The 17144-nt window shown below is 38.9% G+C and overlaps 1 protein-coding gene across 11 annotated transcripts in view; it reads left to right on the plus strand.

The window, feature by feature from the left end:
* RNF17 (ring finger protein 17) overlaps positions 1-17144 on the plus strand; it is a 139293-nt gene that overhangs the window by 71134 nt on the left and 51015 nt on the right. For all 11 annotated transcript variants that reach the window (XR_004030130.1, XR_004030131.1, XM_030813222.1 and 8 more), the window contains 3 exons: positions 4584-4737; positions 9598-9713; positions 10983-11103. Coding sequence is in view for 9 of the 11 variants with exons in the window: in XM_030813222.1 (XP_030669082.1) it covers positions 4584-4737; positions 9598-9713; positions 10983-11103 (391 nt within the window). In the remaining 2 variants the exon portion in view is untranslated. The remainder of the gene's footprint in view (positions 1-4583; positions 4738-9597; positions 9714-10982; positions 11104-17144) is intronic.

A 17144-nucleotide genomic window follows, 5' to 3' on the forward strand; every position in this document is an offset into this window, starting at 1 on the left:
GAGGGAAGATCCATTTCATCTCTCTGCTTTAGATTTTGGTGGTTTGCTGGCAATCTTTTGTGCACCTTTGCCTTTGCTGCATCACCCTGATCTCTCCCTTCATCTTCACATGGAGTTCTCCTTGTATATTTGTCTGTACCCAAATTTTGCCATTTTTATAAAGACATTAATCATATTGAATTAGGGCCCATCCTAATGACCTCATTTTAACATGATTATAAAGAACCTGTATCGAAATTAGGTCATATTTGAGATACTGGAGATTATAGCTCTCCAGCATATCTTTGGGGGAAGATACAAATCAACTTCTAACATTAGACTTCTTGGATTTGTAGGTTCATGTCTTTCTTTAAATTGGGGACTTCTGCCATTTGTAAAAATAATTTTTTGCCTCTTTGTCTCTCTCTTCCTTCTGTGACTTCCATAATGTCTCTGTTGGTTCACTTGAGTCCCTTAGGCTCTGTTTACTTCTCTCCATTCTTTTTTCTTTCTGCTTCTCAGACTTGATATTTAAATTTTCCTATCTTCAAGTTCACTGATTATTTTTCTTCTTTCCACTCAATGCTGCTTTTGAACCCCTCTACTGAATTTTTTCTCCTTAGTTATTATACTTTTGAGCTCCGGAATTTCCTTTTTATAATTTGTATCATTTGCTGATATTCCCATTTTATTCATATAACATTTTCCCAATTTTCTTTAGTTCTTTGTTTTCCCTTAGCCCTTTTAACATATTTAAGACAGTTGAGTATTTTTGATTTGCATTTTTTTTCTGGTTGCACATGTCTGCATAACTATTAAAAGAATTTCAGAAAATATTGAAGCAGCTTCTTTGTCATCTCTCACGAAGAAAGTTAAGGACATGGACACACATGAGGAGTTTAGGAGTGGAGGTTTAATATGCAGAAGAAAGAGAAAGGAGAACAGCTCTGTCTCTAGTGAGAGAGAGGGGCTTCTGAAAGGGAAAGACTGGCTGGTGGTGGATGTGCCAGATTTTATAGGCAGGTTTAAGGAGGTGGTGTCTGATTACATAGGGCCCACAGATTGGTTCAGTCAGGTTTGATGTTTACGTAGCACACCAGAAAGGCTGGCCACCCCACCCTAATCTTATTATGCAAATGGGCTTTTCACTTGACTGGCACCATCCAGTGCTTCTTACTGTACATGTGGCTGGCAAGGAGAGAAGGGAGGATGGAGCTGCCATTTTGAACAGGATTGGCGCAACTGCCGGTATCTGTGTCTGCAGCTCAATTTTACAGGCTGCTCTTTGTTAGAAAATGATTTGGGGGCTGCTTTTCACTAAAAAGGAAAACCTTGCCAAGGACTCCTTCCTGTATTCTCACTCTCTGCCTAAGTAATTTCTTTTTTTTGTTTTTGTTTTTTTTTTTTGAGATGGAGTCTCGCTGTGTCCCCCTGGCTGGAGTGCAGTGGCATGATCTTGGCTGACTGCAACCTCCACCTCCCAGGTTCAAGCAATTCTCCTGCCTCAGCCTCCCGAGTAGCTGGGATTACATGCGTGCACCACCACACCTGACTAATGTTGTATTTTTAGTAGACATGGGGTTTCGCCATGTTGGCCAGGCTGGTCTCGAACTTCTGACCTCAGGTGATCCACCCGCCTTGGCCTCCTAAAGTGCTGGGATTTTAGGCATCAGCCACTGCACCCAGCCTCAGTAATTTCTTTTTGACTCCTGTGCCAATATGAAACAAAACCTAAAGGATCATGAATATAAAATGAAATGACAGAGGTCCCCGATGCAGTGACACAGAAACTTCTAATATCAGTCAGTACCTGCAAGCCCTATTCAGTCCCCTTTCAGGATTACTGCTTACTTCTGGTTTTCATTGAGGTCAGGAATTCTTGACACTTTGTGTCATATCTTTACAGTTAGTTTCATACTTTCATATGTTTTCATGTTAATGTCCTTTCATTTCAACTTTAAGAACTCATAGAATTTCTTGTAAGGCAGGTATAGTGGTGATGAACTCCCATAGCTCTTGTTTGGGATTAAGAGAGTTGTGTTCTTTTTTATTTTTATTTTTATTTAAAAAAAAAAAATGGAGTCTGGCTCTGTCGCCCACACTGGAGTGCAATGGCATGATCTCAGCTCACTGCAACCTCCACTTCCCAGGTTCAAGCAATTCTCCTGCCTCAGCCTCCCGAGTAGCTGGGATTACAGGCACCTGCCACCACGCCTGAGTAATTTTTGTATTTTTAATAAAGACAGAGTCTCACCATGTTGGCCAGGCTGGTCTTGACCTCCTGACCTCGTGATCTGCCCGCCTCGACCTCCCAAGTGCTGTGATTACAGGTGGGAGCCACGACACCCGGCCAAGAGAGTTGTTTTAAAAGCTGTAGTAGTTCGTTTGTTTTGGTACTTTTCCAAACTGTTTCAAAGACCATTCCTTGTCATGTGTGATCACTGAAGTCTGTTGTTTCTTTGGCTTGTACTCGGCTAATGATTGACAGAGTTCCTTGAATGTCAGGAGCTGAAACAAACAAGAGACAGAGAAAGAGGAAGGCGCCATTTTTCCTAGACTTTGCAGACTAGCTCTTTGGTGGGCACTTCTTCACCATTTAGATAGGCTGAGCCTAGGAATCAGCTTGAGGGTCATAGTTAAAGTCTTTTTATTTCTTTTTTGGGCATGCATCTTGTCAGGGCAGACATGTGGCTTTGTTAACTCTACCATATATATGACTGCTTTTGAATGTCCTAATTTCATAAAGATTCTCACCCCAGATTCTCCTCCTGGCCTTAGATGGTCTATTGTATGTTTCTGCTCATAAACTCTTCCTTCCAAGCAGCTGTGCTTGTACTCCCCTTTGCCATGTTTACAAGTGGTCCCTGCAGTTCTTCCTGCCTGTGTTCCAAGTTATATGAAACAAAAACTAGCTCTTTGCATCAGTCTTGCAGGTATCTCCCAGACTTAGGATACATATACACAGTAATTTGCATATAAGTTCTGGTCTGTTCCCTCTGGTTCAAGGGAGGGAACTGAGAACTGAACTGCCACTGCTTAAGACCAGGACCATTGTCATTCTGAGAAGAGGGTAGGGTGAGGCAAGTAAAAATACCACAAAACTTTCCTACCATTTAGAAAATTGCTTTTACTTCATTAGGCTTCTTGGTTACTGTAAACTTTGGATTGCTTTGTAGAGATCTGATCTCATAAAGTTGGTTGAGACACTTTCTCATTTTCAGTGTTTCTGTATTGGAACAAGAACTTAAAGCTTCCTAATCTGCTATTTTGTTGGCGTCATTCCTCTGCTGAATTTTTAAATGTTCACTCTGGCTTACCTGTTAATGGAAGAATTTGCATAATATCTACTTAGAAATGAAAGTTGAAAGTAGTTTTAAAGTAATTTAAATGAAATAACAAGAAAAGATAGGGATTCAGAAAATTTTCACTTGCATCATTATACTCACAAGAAAAAATTCATTTTTTCCATTGAAATGGATTTCAAAATATTTTTTAACATTAAGAATTGGTATTTGGAGAAGTAAACTTATAATCCTTGATTTTTTTGGTAGTATAGGAAACTTTAGAAACTGTTTTTTGATTATACTAGATAGCATCATTTAATAAGAGAAAAGTCTGTATTACTAAAGAATGCAATCATTCCGCAAACCCTACTGAATTATTATTGATTTAAGGAAGAATTACCAATTCACATTAAGATGGATAGTTGATAAGATACTGGATATTCATATAATGCCAAAGTAGCACCACATAAATTCGTAAGACTTGGTTATTACAAGGGCATAAACAGAACTATACACATTGAGAGGGGTCAGGATCATCACTGCAATCGATAAATGAATCTTAGCATATTAATAGTTATTAAGTATTAGGCCTTGATGTGTTGCAACTTCAGTGTGAAAAAGCCACCTATGACACAGTCTAGCCAAAAAGATTTGCCTTGGATCCATCAAACCCTTAGGAATAACTTTCAGCCTTTGGAAAATTCAGCAGATAGACCTTACTCCATGGAAGAATAAGCTAAATAGCAGCATGAGGATATAACCACATAAATCCGTAAGGTATGGGGCATTCTGCAGAAAAATAAGCTGGCTGTCTTCAATAAGACATGTTCATTAAAAGTAGAGGACTATACTAGATTATAAAAGTGTTACAGAGATAACAATCAGAAGCAGTATATAATCTTGGTTTGTAATGGGTTTGAATCAGTTAAGGAAAACTAAATGTGACCTAGAAATACTAGTAGGAACAGTTACTGAAATAGAACAAGTGAGAAATGATAGAAAAATGTAAGTGATTGTATGTGTGGTAAAGTCTAGTTTTGGTAAAAAATATACAATGTGTGTATGTATAGAAAAATATCTTGAAGAATATATACACTAAGTTATCTGGCAGAATGTGACTTTATTTTTATGTCTATACTAATTTTCTATACTGGTTCTGCAATAAAATTTTGTAAAATAAATTACGTAACACAATTGATAGATTTACATTCAATTCAAGTTTTAATGTTTCATAATTTCAGTGACAGTGCTTGTAATTCATTCAACACTTACATTTTAAGTTTCTGTGAAATGACAGTGCTTTATCTCTTCATTTGCTAGATAGAGGGCCTGGATTTTGTATTTCTAGTAAAGACAATCGAGGAATTCTATAAAAGTGAAGACGGAGAAAATCTGGAAATCCTCTGTCCAGTTCAAGATCAAGCCTGTGTAGCTAAATTTGAAGATGGACTTTGGTACCGAGCAAAAGTTATCGGTAGGAGAATGCATGCTGTTTCTACAGGGAGATGTTATACTTCAAAACTAGTATCATTTGAGTTGGTACCAATTCAGTCTTGGAAGTAATGTTATTTGATCTTATCATTTGCTCTGTCATCTCTCTTTAGAAAAGCTAGTGATAATGTTGAAAGGTGAATCTATCTCCTGTATTTTGTTTGACTTGACTAGAACTTAACCATTGGGAATCTTGCTGGAAAAGTAGTATAGATAGAACAAAGCAACAGAAATTAATTATTCAAAAACTGGTGAACTCTAGCTTGATGTTGACTGTTTGTCTGTCCCATGCTATTTAGATTGTCAAGGTACAAATTAAAGGTAAGTCCTTTGTGTCCTCTCTGCTTCCCTTCAATTTTAATATATTCTTCTTTCCTGGGAATTATTGACTGAACTGCTAGTTTTCTCGATACATTTTTTTCTACTTTTTCTACATCCTCCTTAAGTAATTGATTCAACTTATGAAATAATGGGAAGAATAAAGAGTGGGATTGAAGACAGAAGATTTATGAAAATGGAGGTATTAGCAACAAAAATAGTAAAGTTTATTATTCCCCAGTATTGACTAAGACAGAACGTTACAGACTAAGCTTTTGTGGGTTATGAAATTAGATATACCATAGGCAGTTTAACCCATTGTGTTGTTTCTTTTACATGCTTTGTAGTTTGTAGATATGTCCTTTTTTTACTGAAAGAGTGAAAGGCCTCCTTTTTTTATTGTAAGAGTGAAAGGCCAGTGCGGTGGCTCATGCCTGTAAATCCCAGTACTTTGGGAGGCTGAGGTGGGCAGATTGCTTGAGGCCAAGAGTTCAAGACCAGCCTGGCCAACGTGGCAAAACCCTGTCTCTACTAAAAATAAAAAGTTAGCAAGGCATGGTGGTATGTGCCGGTAAGCCCAGCTACTCAGGAGGCTGAGGCACGAGAATTACTTGGTCCTGGGAGGCGGAGGTTGCAGTGAGCTGGGATTGCACCACTGCACTCCAGCCTGGGCGACAGAGCAAGACTCTGTCTCAAAAAAAAAAAAAAAAAAAGGCCGGGTGCAGTGGCTTACACCTGTAATCCCAGCACTTTGTGAGGCCAAGGCGGGCGGATCACCTGAGGTCGGGAGTTCGAGACCAGCCTGACCAACATGGAGAAACCCCGTCTCTACTAAAAATACAAAATTAGCCGGGCATGATGGTGCATGCCTGTAGTCCCAGTTACTCAGGAGGCTGAGGCAGGAGAATCATTTGAACCTAGGAGGCGGAGGTTGTGGTGAGCCGAGATTGTGCCGTTGTACTCCAGCCTGGGCAACAAGAGCAAAACTCTGTTTCAAGAAAAAAAAAAAAAAAAGGAGAAGTCACCACGCCCAGCTTATTTTTTTTGTATTTTTAGTAGAGACGGGATTTTGTCATGTTGGTCAGGCTGGTCTCGAAATCCTGACCTCAAGTGATCTGCCTGCCTGCCTCAGCCTTCCAATGGTGTTGGGATTACAGGCATGAGCCACTGTGCCCGGCAATTTTTTTTACTTTAGTTTGATACTGTTTAAAATGTTTTTTCCATTATTAAGGTAATCTAAGATCTTTACAAATTACTCCTAATATATAATCGGTTCTGTTTGTGTCAGAACTATTCTTGCAACCTGAGTTTTCTATCCTTCATTTGTCACCATTGATTTTAATTTTGTTAATGGTTAGTGACTTGAACTAACTACAAATTTTCAAATGTGGTTCTTATGAATGTCTTAGTCTGTTTTGTGCTGCTGTAATAAAATACTACAGACTGGGTAGTTTATAAACAATAGAAATTTACTTCTCAGTTCTAGAGTCTAAAAAGTCCAAGATCAAGGCACTGTTTTATTGAGGGCTTAGTCTCTGTTTCCAAGATGGTGCCTTGTTGCTGCATCCTCCAGAGGAGAGAGACACTGTATCCTCTGATGCCAGAAGTATGAAAAAGGAAGGCAAACTCCCTTCACCAAGCCCTTTTATAAGGGCACCTAATCCCATTTATGAGGGCACAGCCCTCATGACTCAGTCACCTCCCAAGTACTGCTGCATTAGAGATTAAGTTTCTTTTTTTTTTTTTTTTTTTTTTGAGATGGAGTCTCGCTCTGTTGCCCAGGCTGGAGTGCAGTGGTGCAGTCTCGGCTCACTGCAAGCTCCGCCTCCCGGGTTCACGCCATTTTCCTGCCTCAGCCTCTACGAGTAGCTGGGACTACAGGCGCCCGCCACCACGCCCGGCTAATTTTTTTTTGTATTTTTAGTAGAGACGGGGTTTCACCGTGGTCTCGATCTTCTGACCTCGTGATCCGCCCGCCTCAGCCTCCCAAAGTGCTGGGATTACAAGCATGAGCCACCGCGCCCGGCCTTAGAGATTAAGTTTCAACATGAATTTTGAGACAAAAACATTCCAACGATTGCAATGAAGATACCACTGTATAGTATGGTAAATATCTTTGGAGCAACAAAAGCATTTTCATGACACTAAGGACTTTGCAACTGCTTTTCAAATTAGGATTATTGGCTTGAAAATGTTATCTATTTGGTGAAAAATAAGGCCTCTGAAATCTTTGAGTAGTAACATTTGGGGAAGATGGAGTGTCCATGGTGCTCATTCTACTTCTTCTTCATTTCTATTAGCACCCCAAAAGTGGTGCTAATAGAAATGTATGTGTGATTTGTTTGGCCCATTTTCCTGTATCTTCTGTGGTCCTGTTGAACTCCATCTTGAAGATGATACTTGGTTTGGTGAATAGTAGCTCTTTTGTTTTTTATCTGCCTAATTTAAAAGTTAATGCTAAAAGACACACTCCACTTCCCTCCTTGAAGGCAATTACTTTTCATTCTTTCAGCTATTTTGTTGTTTACTTGTGTTCCTTCTAATATGTAATACTTCAGTTGACATTTCAGTTTTAGATATTACCTGTTATTCTGTCAGACAAGTTTTGGATCTCCATAGCCCTTTCGTTCTCCTTTTTCTCTTTTCTATAGTTGTATCACAATTTTTCATTAAATTCATACTCTGTGTAAATAAAGCCATAAAGTATACTTTGTCTAATTCTATTGTGAGTTCATAATTATGTTCACTTTTCACTTTATTTTCTTTTAATTTGTGAGTGTATTTTTAGTAGTTGAAAACCATTATTTTCCATATGATAAATGTTAGTTTGATTTTTTTTTTTTTTTTTTAAGCATGAAAACATCCTTTTTGAGATGGTCTTAACTCTGTTTTCCAGGCTGGAGTGCAGTGGAACATGATCATGGCTTACTGCAACCTCTGCTTCCTGGGTTCAAGCAATACTCCCACCTCAGCCCCCAGATTAGCCGGGGCTATAGGCACTTGCCACCACGCCTGGCTAATTTATATATATATTTTTTGTAGGGCTGGGGTCAAACTCCTGGGCCCAAGTGATCCTCCTGCCTCTGCCTCCCAAAGCACTGAGATTACAGGTGTGAGCCATCACATGTGGCCAAAAACATCCTTTATCTTCTCCAATTGGGCTGCTTACCCCCTAGGCTTACTACACATTTTTTATTCTGGAAATGTATTTCAGTTGGCTATACACTTCATTGTTCTCCAGTATTGGATCCCTTGTTTTCTGGATGCCATGTTTACCTCTTCAGTTTAATTCCCTTTTTCGCATGCAGCCATCTTCCCATAGTTTCTCCAGAGAACAAAAATGGGGAAATTTGAGACCTTCCATGCCTGACTCTGTTCTCATGTGATAATTTAGATAAAACAATAACATTCTTTAAATTACTTTCCATATCCATCTATTTGTTTAAAACTACATTTCCATTCAGAGACTTTAGGAAGAGTAAGAATCTAATGGCATTGGCAGAATTGAGAACATCCTTCTAGCAAGGGGATTCCAGTGGAAGTTGGGAGAGGTTCCCCCATCTTTTGGCTTTATAATAACACGTCTTCTCAATTATCATGGATATCCCCTACCGTAGGGCCTGTGTTTGAAGTGTCATCTTGAGTGAGTGCTAGTGCTGTGCCACTTGCTTCTACTTCTGCCAAGGAGCAGAGAATACTGGACTTTTTTCCATATTGAAATGATAGATACTGTATTAGTCTTTAAGTTTGAAAACTATGTATTTTGAGTATTTTCAAAAAGGTTAATGTGTGATACGTCTTTTTTTAAAACTTCTCTGTGTTTGAAACTTCCAGAGATTTCTTTAAAGTATAGAGAGTAGACTGATACAGAGGTCTCTCTCTACTTGTTTTTTTGCAATATGCCCCAAGTACAATATTTTTTCAAAATTTCACAGATATTGTTATATGAATGAATCTTTAGTTTGTTGAATCTTTTGCCTTGTTTGATATTGACTATATTGACTCACAATAAACTTGTATTAAGTGCTTACTTTGTACCTTGTGCTTTTTAAATAGGCAAATCCTCCAAAAACGTCTCATGAAGTTAGATTATATTGGTATACCCGTTTTACAGATTAAGTAATGAGGCTTAGAGAGAAAAAGTAACTTGTTCAGGGTAATATCTTAGAGATATTAATTAGCTTGCTTTAGGTCACAGAATTTTAGTGACTGAGCTAGTGTTCTAAACTGGTCAGTCTGACTCAGCCTAATTCTTTTAAGTCGTACCACCTGCCATATGATTTTGTTATCCTGATTTTGGCTATCCTTTGAATATTTAAAGCATACTAGTTTTTCATTCTTATAAGTCTGTACTATGGATGATTTCGAGGTTCACATATTTGAAATATTTTTTACATTTTAAAAAGTATAAAGTTTGTATAATGAAGCTAAAAGTATTCTAATCTAGTTGGCTCTAAACCAATCTAAATTTTTCTAGATAATTCTGTTTCCAAGTTTGTAATTTCTAATTTCATAATTTTTCAAGGATTGCCTGGACATCAGGAAGTTGAAGTTAGATATGTGGACTTTGGTAATACTGCAAAAATAACAATTAAAGACGTGCGTAAAATAAAGGATGAGTTTCTGAATCCCCCAGAGAAGGTAATCTATTTATTATGAATTCTAGGGCTAGAATATCAGCACAAATATGGAAGTATTTTTAGAAGCTATTGTTACCATAGAAATGTTAGCCACCATTTTTGTCTAGTTTCTGATACAGGGACTATAGATAAATGTTGCTGTGGTTACTATTGAATAAATAATATGTATATCATGGCAAATAAGCATATTAAACATTAATCAGGTATATTTGTGTCTTAAGTACTTGTTGGCAGCTTTTAATATATCATTTTGAGATCATATATTTTGGTAAGAGTCACGTCCATGATATATCAAGTTAAAAATGCTTATCTCAGAAGTACTTCTACTGTGATCATATTTATACTTAAGTATATATGTGTGTACAATAGAGAAGCCTGGGAGAATATGTAAAAAACTGAACCTTGTTTATCTCTGGGGAGGAGTAGTATTCTGAAAGAAGAGTAAGAAGGAGCCTTGTTTTCTAATTTATATACTCTCTGTTGTTTGAGTTGTTTTTAAGCCGTGTTTTTCATTTTAGGAAATGTGTAGTATTATAGAAAAAGATTTTTAAATACAAATGAGCAGGCTGGGCGCAGTGGCTCATCCCTGTAATCCCAGAACTTTGGGAGGCCGAGGTGGGGGGATCATGAGGTCAGGAGTTCGAGACCAGCCTGCCTAACATGATGAAACCTCATCTCTACTAAAAAGATAAAAAAATTAGCTGGGCATGGTGGTGTGTGCCTGTAATCCCAGTTACTCAGGAGGCTGAGGCAGGAGAATTGCTTGAACCCGGGAGGCGGAGGTTGCAGTGAGCCAAGATCATGCCATTGCACTCTAGCCTGGGTGACAGGGCAAGACTTGATCTCAAAAAAAAAAAAAAAAAAAAAAAATGAGCAAAAGGGAGAATCACTCAGAATCATTGTTCAATTATTTTTGTTATCTGTACTTCCAGATGCATCTTCTGTGCTTTCAGCAGTTATAGAATCAGACTATAAATCATCCTGTAACCTGCTTTTTACAAGTAATTAATGTATCATAAGTGTCTGTAATGAATGCTTGTTATTCCAGTATGTGAATGTACAACAGTTCATTCAGCCAAATACTCTGCTGATTTCAATGATTTGTGTTTATAAAGTACTTTTACAGACACCTTCACATTATTTGATTATTTCTAATATGTATTACATTCAAACATAAAGATTAGTTTTGTACACACTTACATAAAACTTGAATTCCAAAGTAGGTAGAAGTTAAATTTTTTTCTTAATGGTGGAATTTTGTCTGACACAGGCTATTAAATGTAAGTTGGCCTATATTGAACCATATAAAAGGACAATGCAGTGGTCCAAAGAAGCTAAAGAAAAATTTGAAGAAAAGGCTCAAGATAAATTTATGACATGTTCAGTTATCAGTAAGTTCCATTTTTACTTGTTATGTAATCACATATAATTTTAAATAATAATATGAATAACATTTGTCAAATTTTAGAATAAATCCAGTGTGCCATCAGTAGTAGTGGTGAAAGATAAGATTTGTTGAGAATTAGGTACAATGGAATTATATCTTTTATGGACTCTAAAGTCATCAGGACAAAAATCACCATAAAAGATCAAGTTACCCTTGACATGGCCCCTTGAAAGCCCTAAAGCCAGGAATTAGCTTCTTTTATTTGTTTGCATTTTTGCTAGGGCTCTGTCCTTGTCCTTAACATAGTGGATGCTAACGTTTAATTTCCAGGAAAGTGAGGGGAGATGGGACATGATTGATAAACAGCTTTTCCTTGCTGTTTTTTGTCTCACTGGCTTAAGCGAATTCAACTGTGGGTTCTCAGCATAATTTGAAAAAAGTTATTCCTTTTTTGGAGCATTTGGGCCCAAAATAGAGTCTGACCACTAGCCCACAATTTCGTAACATAACAAGTTCTGAAAATCAAAAGTTCAGCAGCAAAATTGGTTCTGAATTGGCATGAGGCTGTATATAGTCTTTATCTCGTTTATAGTGAATATTCATATTTTACTTCAAGATAATGTTTGTGGGCTGCTGCCCCAGACTCTGCTGGTGGTATTAGATACATATACAGGATAGGTGCTGAGTAGCTTTTCCCAATTAGAAGAATTTTGAATTCTGAAACATGCCTGGCCCCAAGGGTTTTAGACAGGGGGATTGGGAATCTTGTTTGTTTTTTTTTTGTTTTTTGAGACAGGGTTTCATTCTGTCACCCAAGCTGGAGTACAATGGTGTGAACAGTGGCTCACTGCAGCCTCAACCTCCAGGGCTCAAGTGATCTTCCTGCCTTAGCCTGTCATGTAGCTGGGACCACAGGCATATGCCACCATGGCCAGCTAATTTTTAAATTTTTTTTGTAGAGATGGGATCTTTCTTTGTTGCTCAGGCCAGTCTCGAACTCTTGGGCTCAAGCGAACCTCCCTCCTCGGCCTCCCAAAGTGCTGGAATTACAGGTGTGAGCCACTGTGCCTGACCAGGAATCTGTTTTTCATCTGATATTTTGATCATTTCCAAAGTTGTAACACACACTGGCTGGGCTGGGCTTAATGAATAGTAATGCAGGATACATGAGACCATGTTTACTTAGCATAGATGTATAGGACTTTCAGGGGTAGTTTTTACTGTATCCATGTCTTTGCTTTATCATAAGACTATTGGACTATTCACTGTGAGGAAACGAGCCTAGAAATGAATTGCTCAAAGTCATAACCTAGAAATGATAGTATATCTCTGATAATTTATTTACTTCAGAATAAGAAATTGTTTTAAAGAAATAGTGTCATTTAAGAGGAATATGATTATACAGACTGTATCCTTAGGCTATAGAAGTTTTCTATCTAGCTTCTCTGAAATGAACAAATGAATTAAAGACCTCTTGGTCCTTGAACAGTCTCCACTGATTTTGAGCCAACTTTAACTGGTATAACTGTTTTCCAGCCTTCCTTTAGGAATAGTGTTTCGTGGGGTTTTTGCACCTTCCTAGAATAATTTCCCATGGACAGTCAATCAAGATTTCTTGGGTTTCTTTCTTCATTCCTCTTCTTTCTTTCTCACATAATTATTTAATACCAGTGACATCCAAACACTAGCTGTGGCATAGTTATTAACCTAGATTATTTTATTTAAAGAGTGCCAGAAGGCCTTGCCCAACCAAAACTGTCTTTCCCCATTCACCTGCACAGCAGTAAAGTTGTGAGTTCAAGACCTTTATAATAAAGTGAACTACCACAGCTGAGAACAGGAACCTGCCATTAATACATGCTGTGTTACCTTAGAAAGCAAGGAACATTTATATTTGATTAAGAGGAGAGCAGGGAAGAAGATAAAGGTACAGAACACAGAGAAAGTTGACCCTATTGGAATAAGGAACTTTTTGCATAAGAAGTATAAAACCAAAGAACTAAAGTTAACACAAGACATGGCAAAGCAGGGGAGATCAAAGTTTATTGAGGCTCAGTGTTGCTTAGCCTTTTGTGTCTAGATAATTTATCTGGAACACTGAAAAGTAGCCAGGAATTTTTTTTTTCAACTCCTGATAATAAAGCTTTTTAGGCCAGGTGTGGTGGCTGATGCCTGTAATCCCAGTATTTTGGGAGGTCAGAGGTGGGTGGATCACCTGAGGTCAGGAGTTTGAGACCAGCCTGGCCAACATGGTGAAACCCCATCTCTACTAAAAAAAAAAATATATATATATATATATTAGCCAGGTATGGTGGCATGCATCTGTACTCCCAGCTACTTGGAGGCTGAGGCAGGAGAATCACTTGAACCTTGGAGGCAGAAGTTGCAGTGAGCCGAGGTTGTGCCACTGCACTCCAAGCCTGGGTGACAGAGTGAGACTTCGTCTCAAATTAACAACAACAACAACAAAAAAGCAACAAACCCTCTGCAGGAAGCAGACTGCTCCTGGAGGACCTGGGAGAGCCCCCAAAACTGAGTACCCCAACTGCAGAAGTGGGAAAGGGAGACCCTCCTCTCCTGAAAACACACTTCCACTGGAGAAGCTGAAGGTCTGTTTGTGGGAGAAGTTTCCAACTTTGCCTGGAGCTGAGTCAATTTAGAGAGCCGAGCGAAATATAGGGGTAGAAGAAGCAGCAGAAAGGCCCTGGGAGCTCGCTGGGTCCCCAAGCAGCCCATTCCTGCCTGGTGCCACAGGGATTCAATGGAAGAGGAGCAGGGGGTAAAACTCCACAGGGAGAAGGAAATCTCTAGCTGAACTTGGTAACAATTTGAACAGGGTGAGAAGCCTCCTGGCCAGAACTTGGGGGAGGGTACAAATCTGGTGTGTAGACTCCACAGGCAGGGGAAGAACCAAGCCCTTTTCTTTCCCAGCTGGGAGGCAGATAGCCTGGGGCAGGTTTTCAAACCCATATTGCTCTCCACGTGGACGCAGACTTGGGGCTGATGGGGGGAACACAGTGGGAATGAGACTGGCCCTTTGGTTTGCATGGGAGCTGGGTGAGGCCCGTGACTGCCATCGTTCCCCCACTTCCCTGACAACCTGCATGACTCAGCAGAGGCAGCCATAATTCTCCTAGGCACACAACTCCAGTGATCTGGGAATCTCACCCCCATCCCCCACAGCAGCCTCAGCAAGACCCACCCAAGGAGAGTCTGAGCTTAAACACACCTAACCCTGCCCCCACCAGATGGTCCTTCCCTACCCACCCTGGTAGCTGAAGAGAAAGGGCATATTGTGAGTTCTACAGCCCCGCTCATCGCCAGTTCCTCCCCATACTACCACAGCTGATGCTGTCTGGAAATTGCCACCTCTGGCAGGAGGCCAACTGGCACAAAAATAGAGCATTAAACCACCAAAGCTAAGAACCTTCACAGAGCCCATTTCACCCCATCGCTACCTCAACCGGAACAGGCATTGCTATCCACCACTGAGAGACCCACAGGTGGTTCACATCACAGAACTCTGTGCAGACAACCCCCAGTACCAGCATGGAACCAGGTAGACTCCCTGGGTGGCTAGACCCAGAAAGAGACAATCACTGTAGTTCCGCTCACAGGAAGCCACATCCGTAGGAAAAGGGGAAGAGTACTACATGAGGGGAACACCCCATGAGACAAAAAAATCTGAACGACAGTCTTCAGCCCTAGACCTTCCCTCTGACAGACCCTATCCAAATGAGAAAGAACCAGAAAACCAACCCTGGTAATAAAACAAGGCTCTTCAACAACCCCCACAAAATCACACTAGTTCACCAGCGGTGGATCCAAACCAAGAAGTAGTCCCTGATTTACCTGAAAAAAATTCAGAAGATTAGTTATTAAGCTAATCAGGAGAGAAAGGCGAAGCCCAATGCAAGGAAATCCAAAAAACAATATAAGAAGTGAAGGGAGAAATATTCAAGGAAATAGCTTAAAACAATCAAAAATCCAGGAAACTTTGGACACACTTTTAGAAATGCGAAATGTTCTAGAAAGTCTCAGCAATGGAATTGAACAAGTAGAAGAAGAAATTCAGAACTCAAAAAACAAGGTCTTCGAATTAACCTAATCCAACAAAGACAAGGAAAAAAGAATAAGAAAGTATGAACAAAGCCTCCAGGAAGTCTGGGATTATGTTAAACGACCAAACCATAGACTTCTCTTCTTCCTCAGGAAAACGTATTTGGGGAAATAATTGAGGAAAACTTCCCCAGCCTTGCTAGAGACCTAGACATGCAAATACAAGAAGCACAAAGCTTGGAAAACGTATTTGGGGGAATAATCAAGGAAAACTCCCCAGGCCTTTCTAGAGACCTAGATATCCAAATACAGGAAGTACAAAGAAGACCTGGGAAATTCATCACAAAAAGATCTTTGCCCAGACACATTGTCATCAGGTTATCAAAGTTAAGACAAAGGAAAGGATCTTAAGAGCTGTGAGACAGAAGCACCAGGTAACCTATATAGGAAAACCTATCAGATTACCAGCAGATTTATCAGCAGAAACCCTACAAGCTGGGAGGGATTGGGGCCCTATCTTCAGCCTCCTTAAACAAAACAATTTATCAACCAAGAATTTTCTGTCCAGTGAAACTAAGCATCATATATGAAGGAAAGATACAGTCTTTTTCAACAAACAAAGGCGGAGAGAATTTGCCATTACCAAGCCACCACTACAAGAACTGCTAAAATTTTGGAGCTCTAAATCTTGAAACAAATTCCTGGAAACACATCAAAACAGAATCTCTTCAGAGTATAAATCACACCAGACCTGTAAAACAAAAATACAAGTTAAAAAGCAAAAACAAAAAACAAAAAAAACCAAAGTACACAGGCAACAAAGAGCACCATGAATGCAATGGTACCTCACATTTCAATATTAACATTGAATGTAAATTGCCTAAATGCTCACTTAAAAGATACAGAACCACAGAATGGTTAAGAACTCACCAACCAACCATCTCCTGCCTTCAGGAGGCTCACATAACACATAAGGACTCACATAAACTTGAACTAAAGGGGTGGAAAAAGGCATTTCATGCAGATGGACACCAAAAATGAGCAAGGGTAGTTATTCTTACATCAGACAAAACAAACTTAAAGCAACAGCAGTTAAAAGAGATAGAGAGGAACATTATATAATGGTAAACAGCCTTGTCCAACAGGAAAATATCACAGTCTTAAACATATGTGCACCTAACACTAGAGCTCCCAAATATATAAAACAATTACTAATAGACCTAAGAAATAAGATAGCAACACAATAATAGTAGAGGACTTCAATATTCCACTGACAATACTAGACAGGTCATCAAGACAAAGTCAAAGAAACAATGGATTTAAACTATACCTTGGAACAAATGGACTTAACAGATATATACAAAACATTTCATCCAACAACCGTAGAATACCCATTCTATTCAACAGCATATGGAAATTTCTAAGACCATATGACCTCAATAAATTTAAGAAAATTGAAATTATATCAAGCACTCTCTCAGACCACAGTGAAATAAAATTGGAATTCAACTTCAAAAGGAACCTCCAAAACCATGCAAATACATGGAAATTAACCTGCTCCTGAATAAGCATTGGGTCAAAAACAAAATCAAGATGGAAACTAAAATTTCTTCAAACTAAACGACATAAGGACACAACCTATCAAAACCTCTGGCATACAGCAAAGGCAGGTGCTAAGAAAAGTTCCTAGCCCTACATGCCTACATCAAAAACACTGAAAGAGCATAAACTGACACTAAGGTCACATCTCAAGGACTAGAGAAACAAGAACAAGCCAAACCCAAACCTGGCGAAATAACCAAGATCAGAGCAGAACTAAATGAAATTGAAACAAACAAAAAATACAAAAGATAAATGAAACAAGCTGGTTCTTTGAAAAGGTAAATAAAATTAATAGGCCATTAGCAAGATTAACCAAGAAAATGAGAGAAAATCCAAATAATCTCACTAAGAAACGAAACATATTACAGCTGACACCACTGAAAT

This window comes from Nomascus leucogenys, chromosome 5, assembly GCF_006542625.1.
Source record: "Nomascus leucogenys isolate Asia chromosome 5, Asia_NLE_v1, whole genome shotgun sequence".
Classification (NCBI taxonomy): Eukaryota; Metazoa; Chordata; class Mammalia; order Primates; family Hylobatidae; genus Nomascus; species Nomascus leucogenys.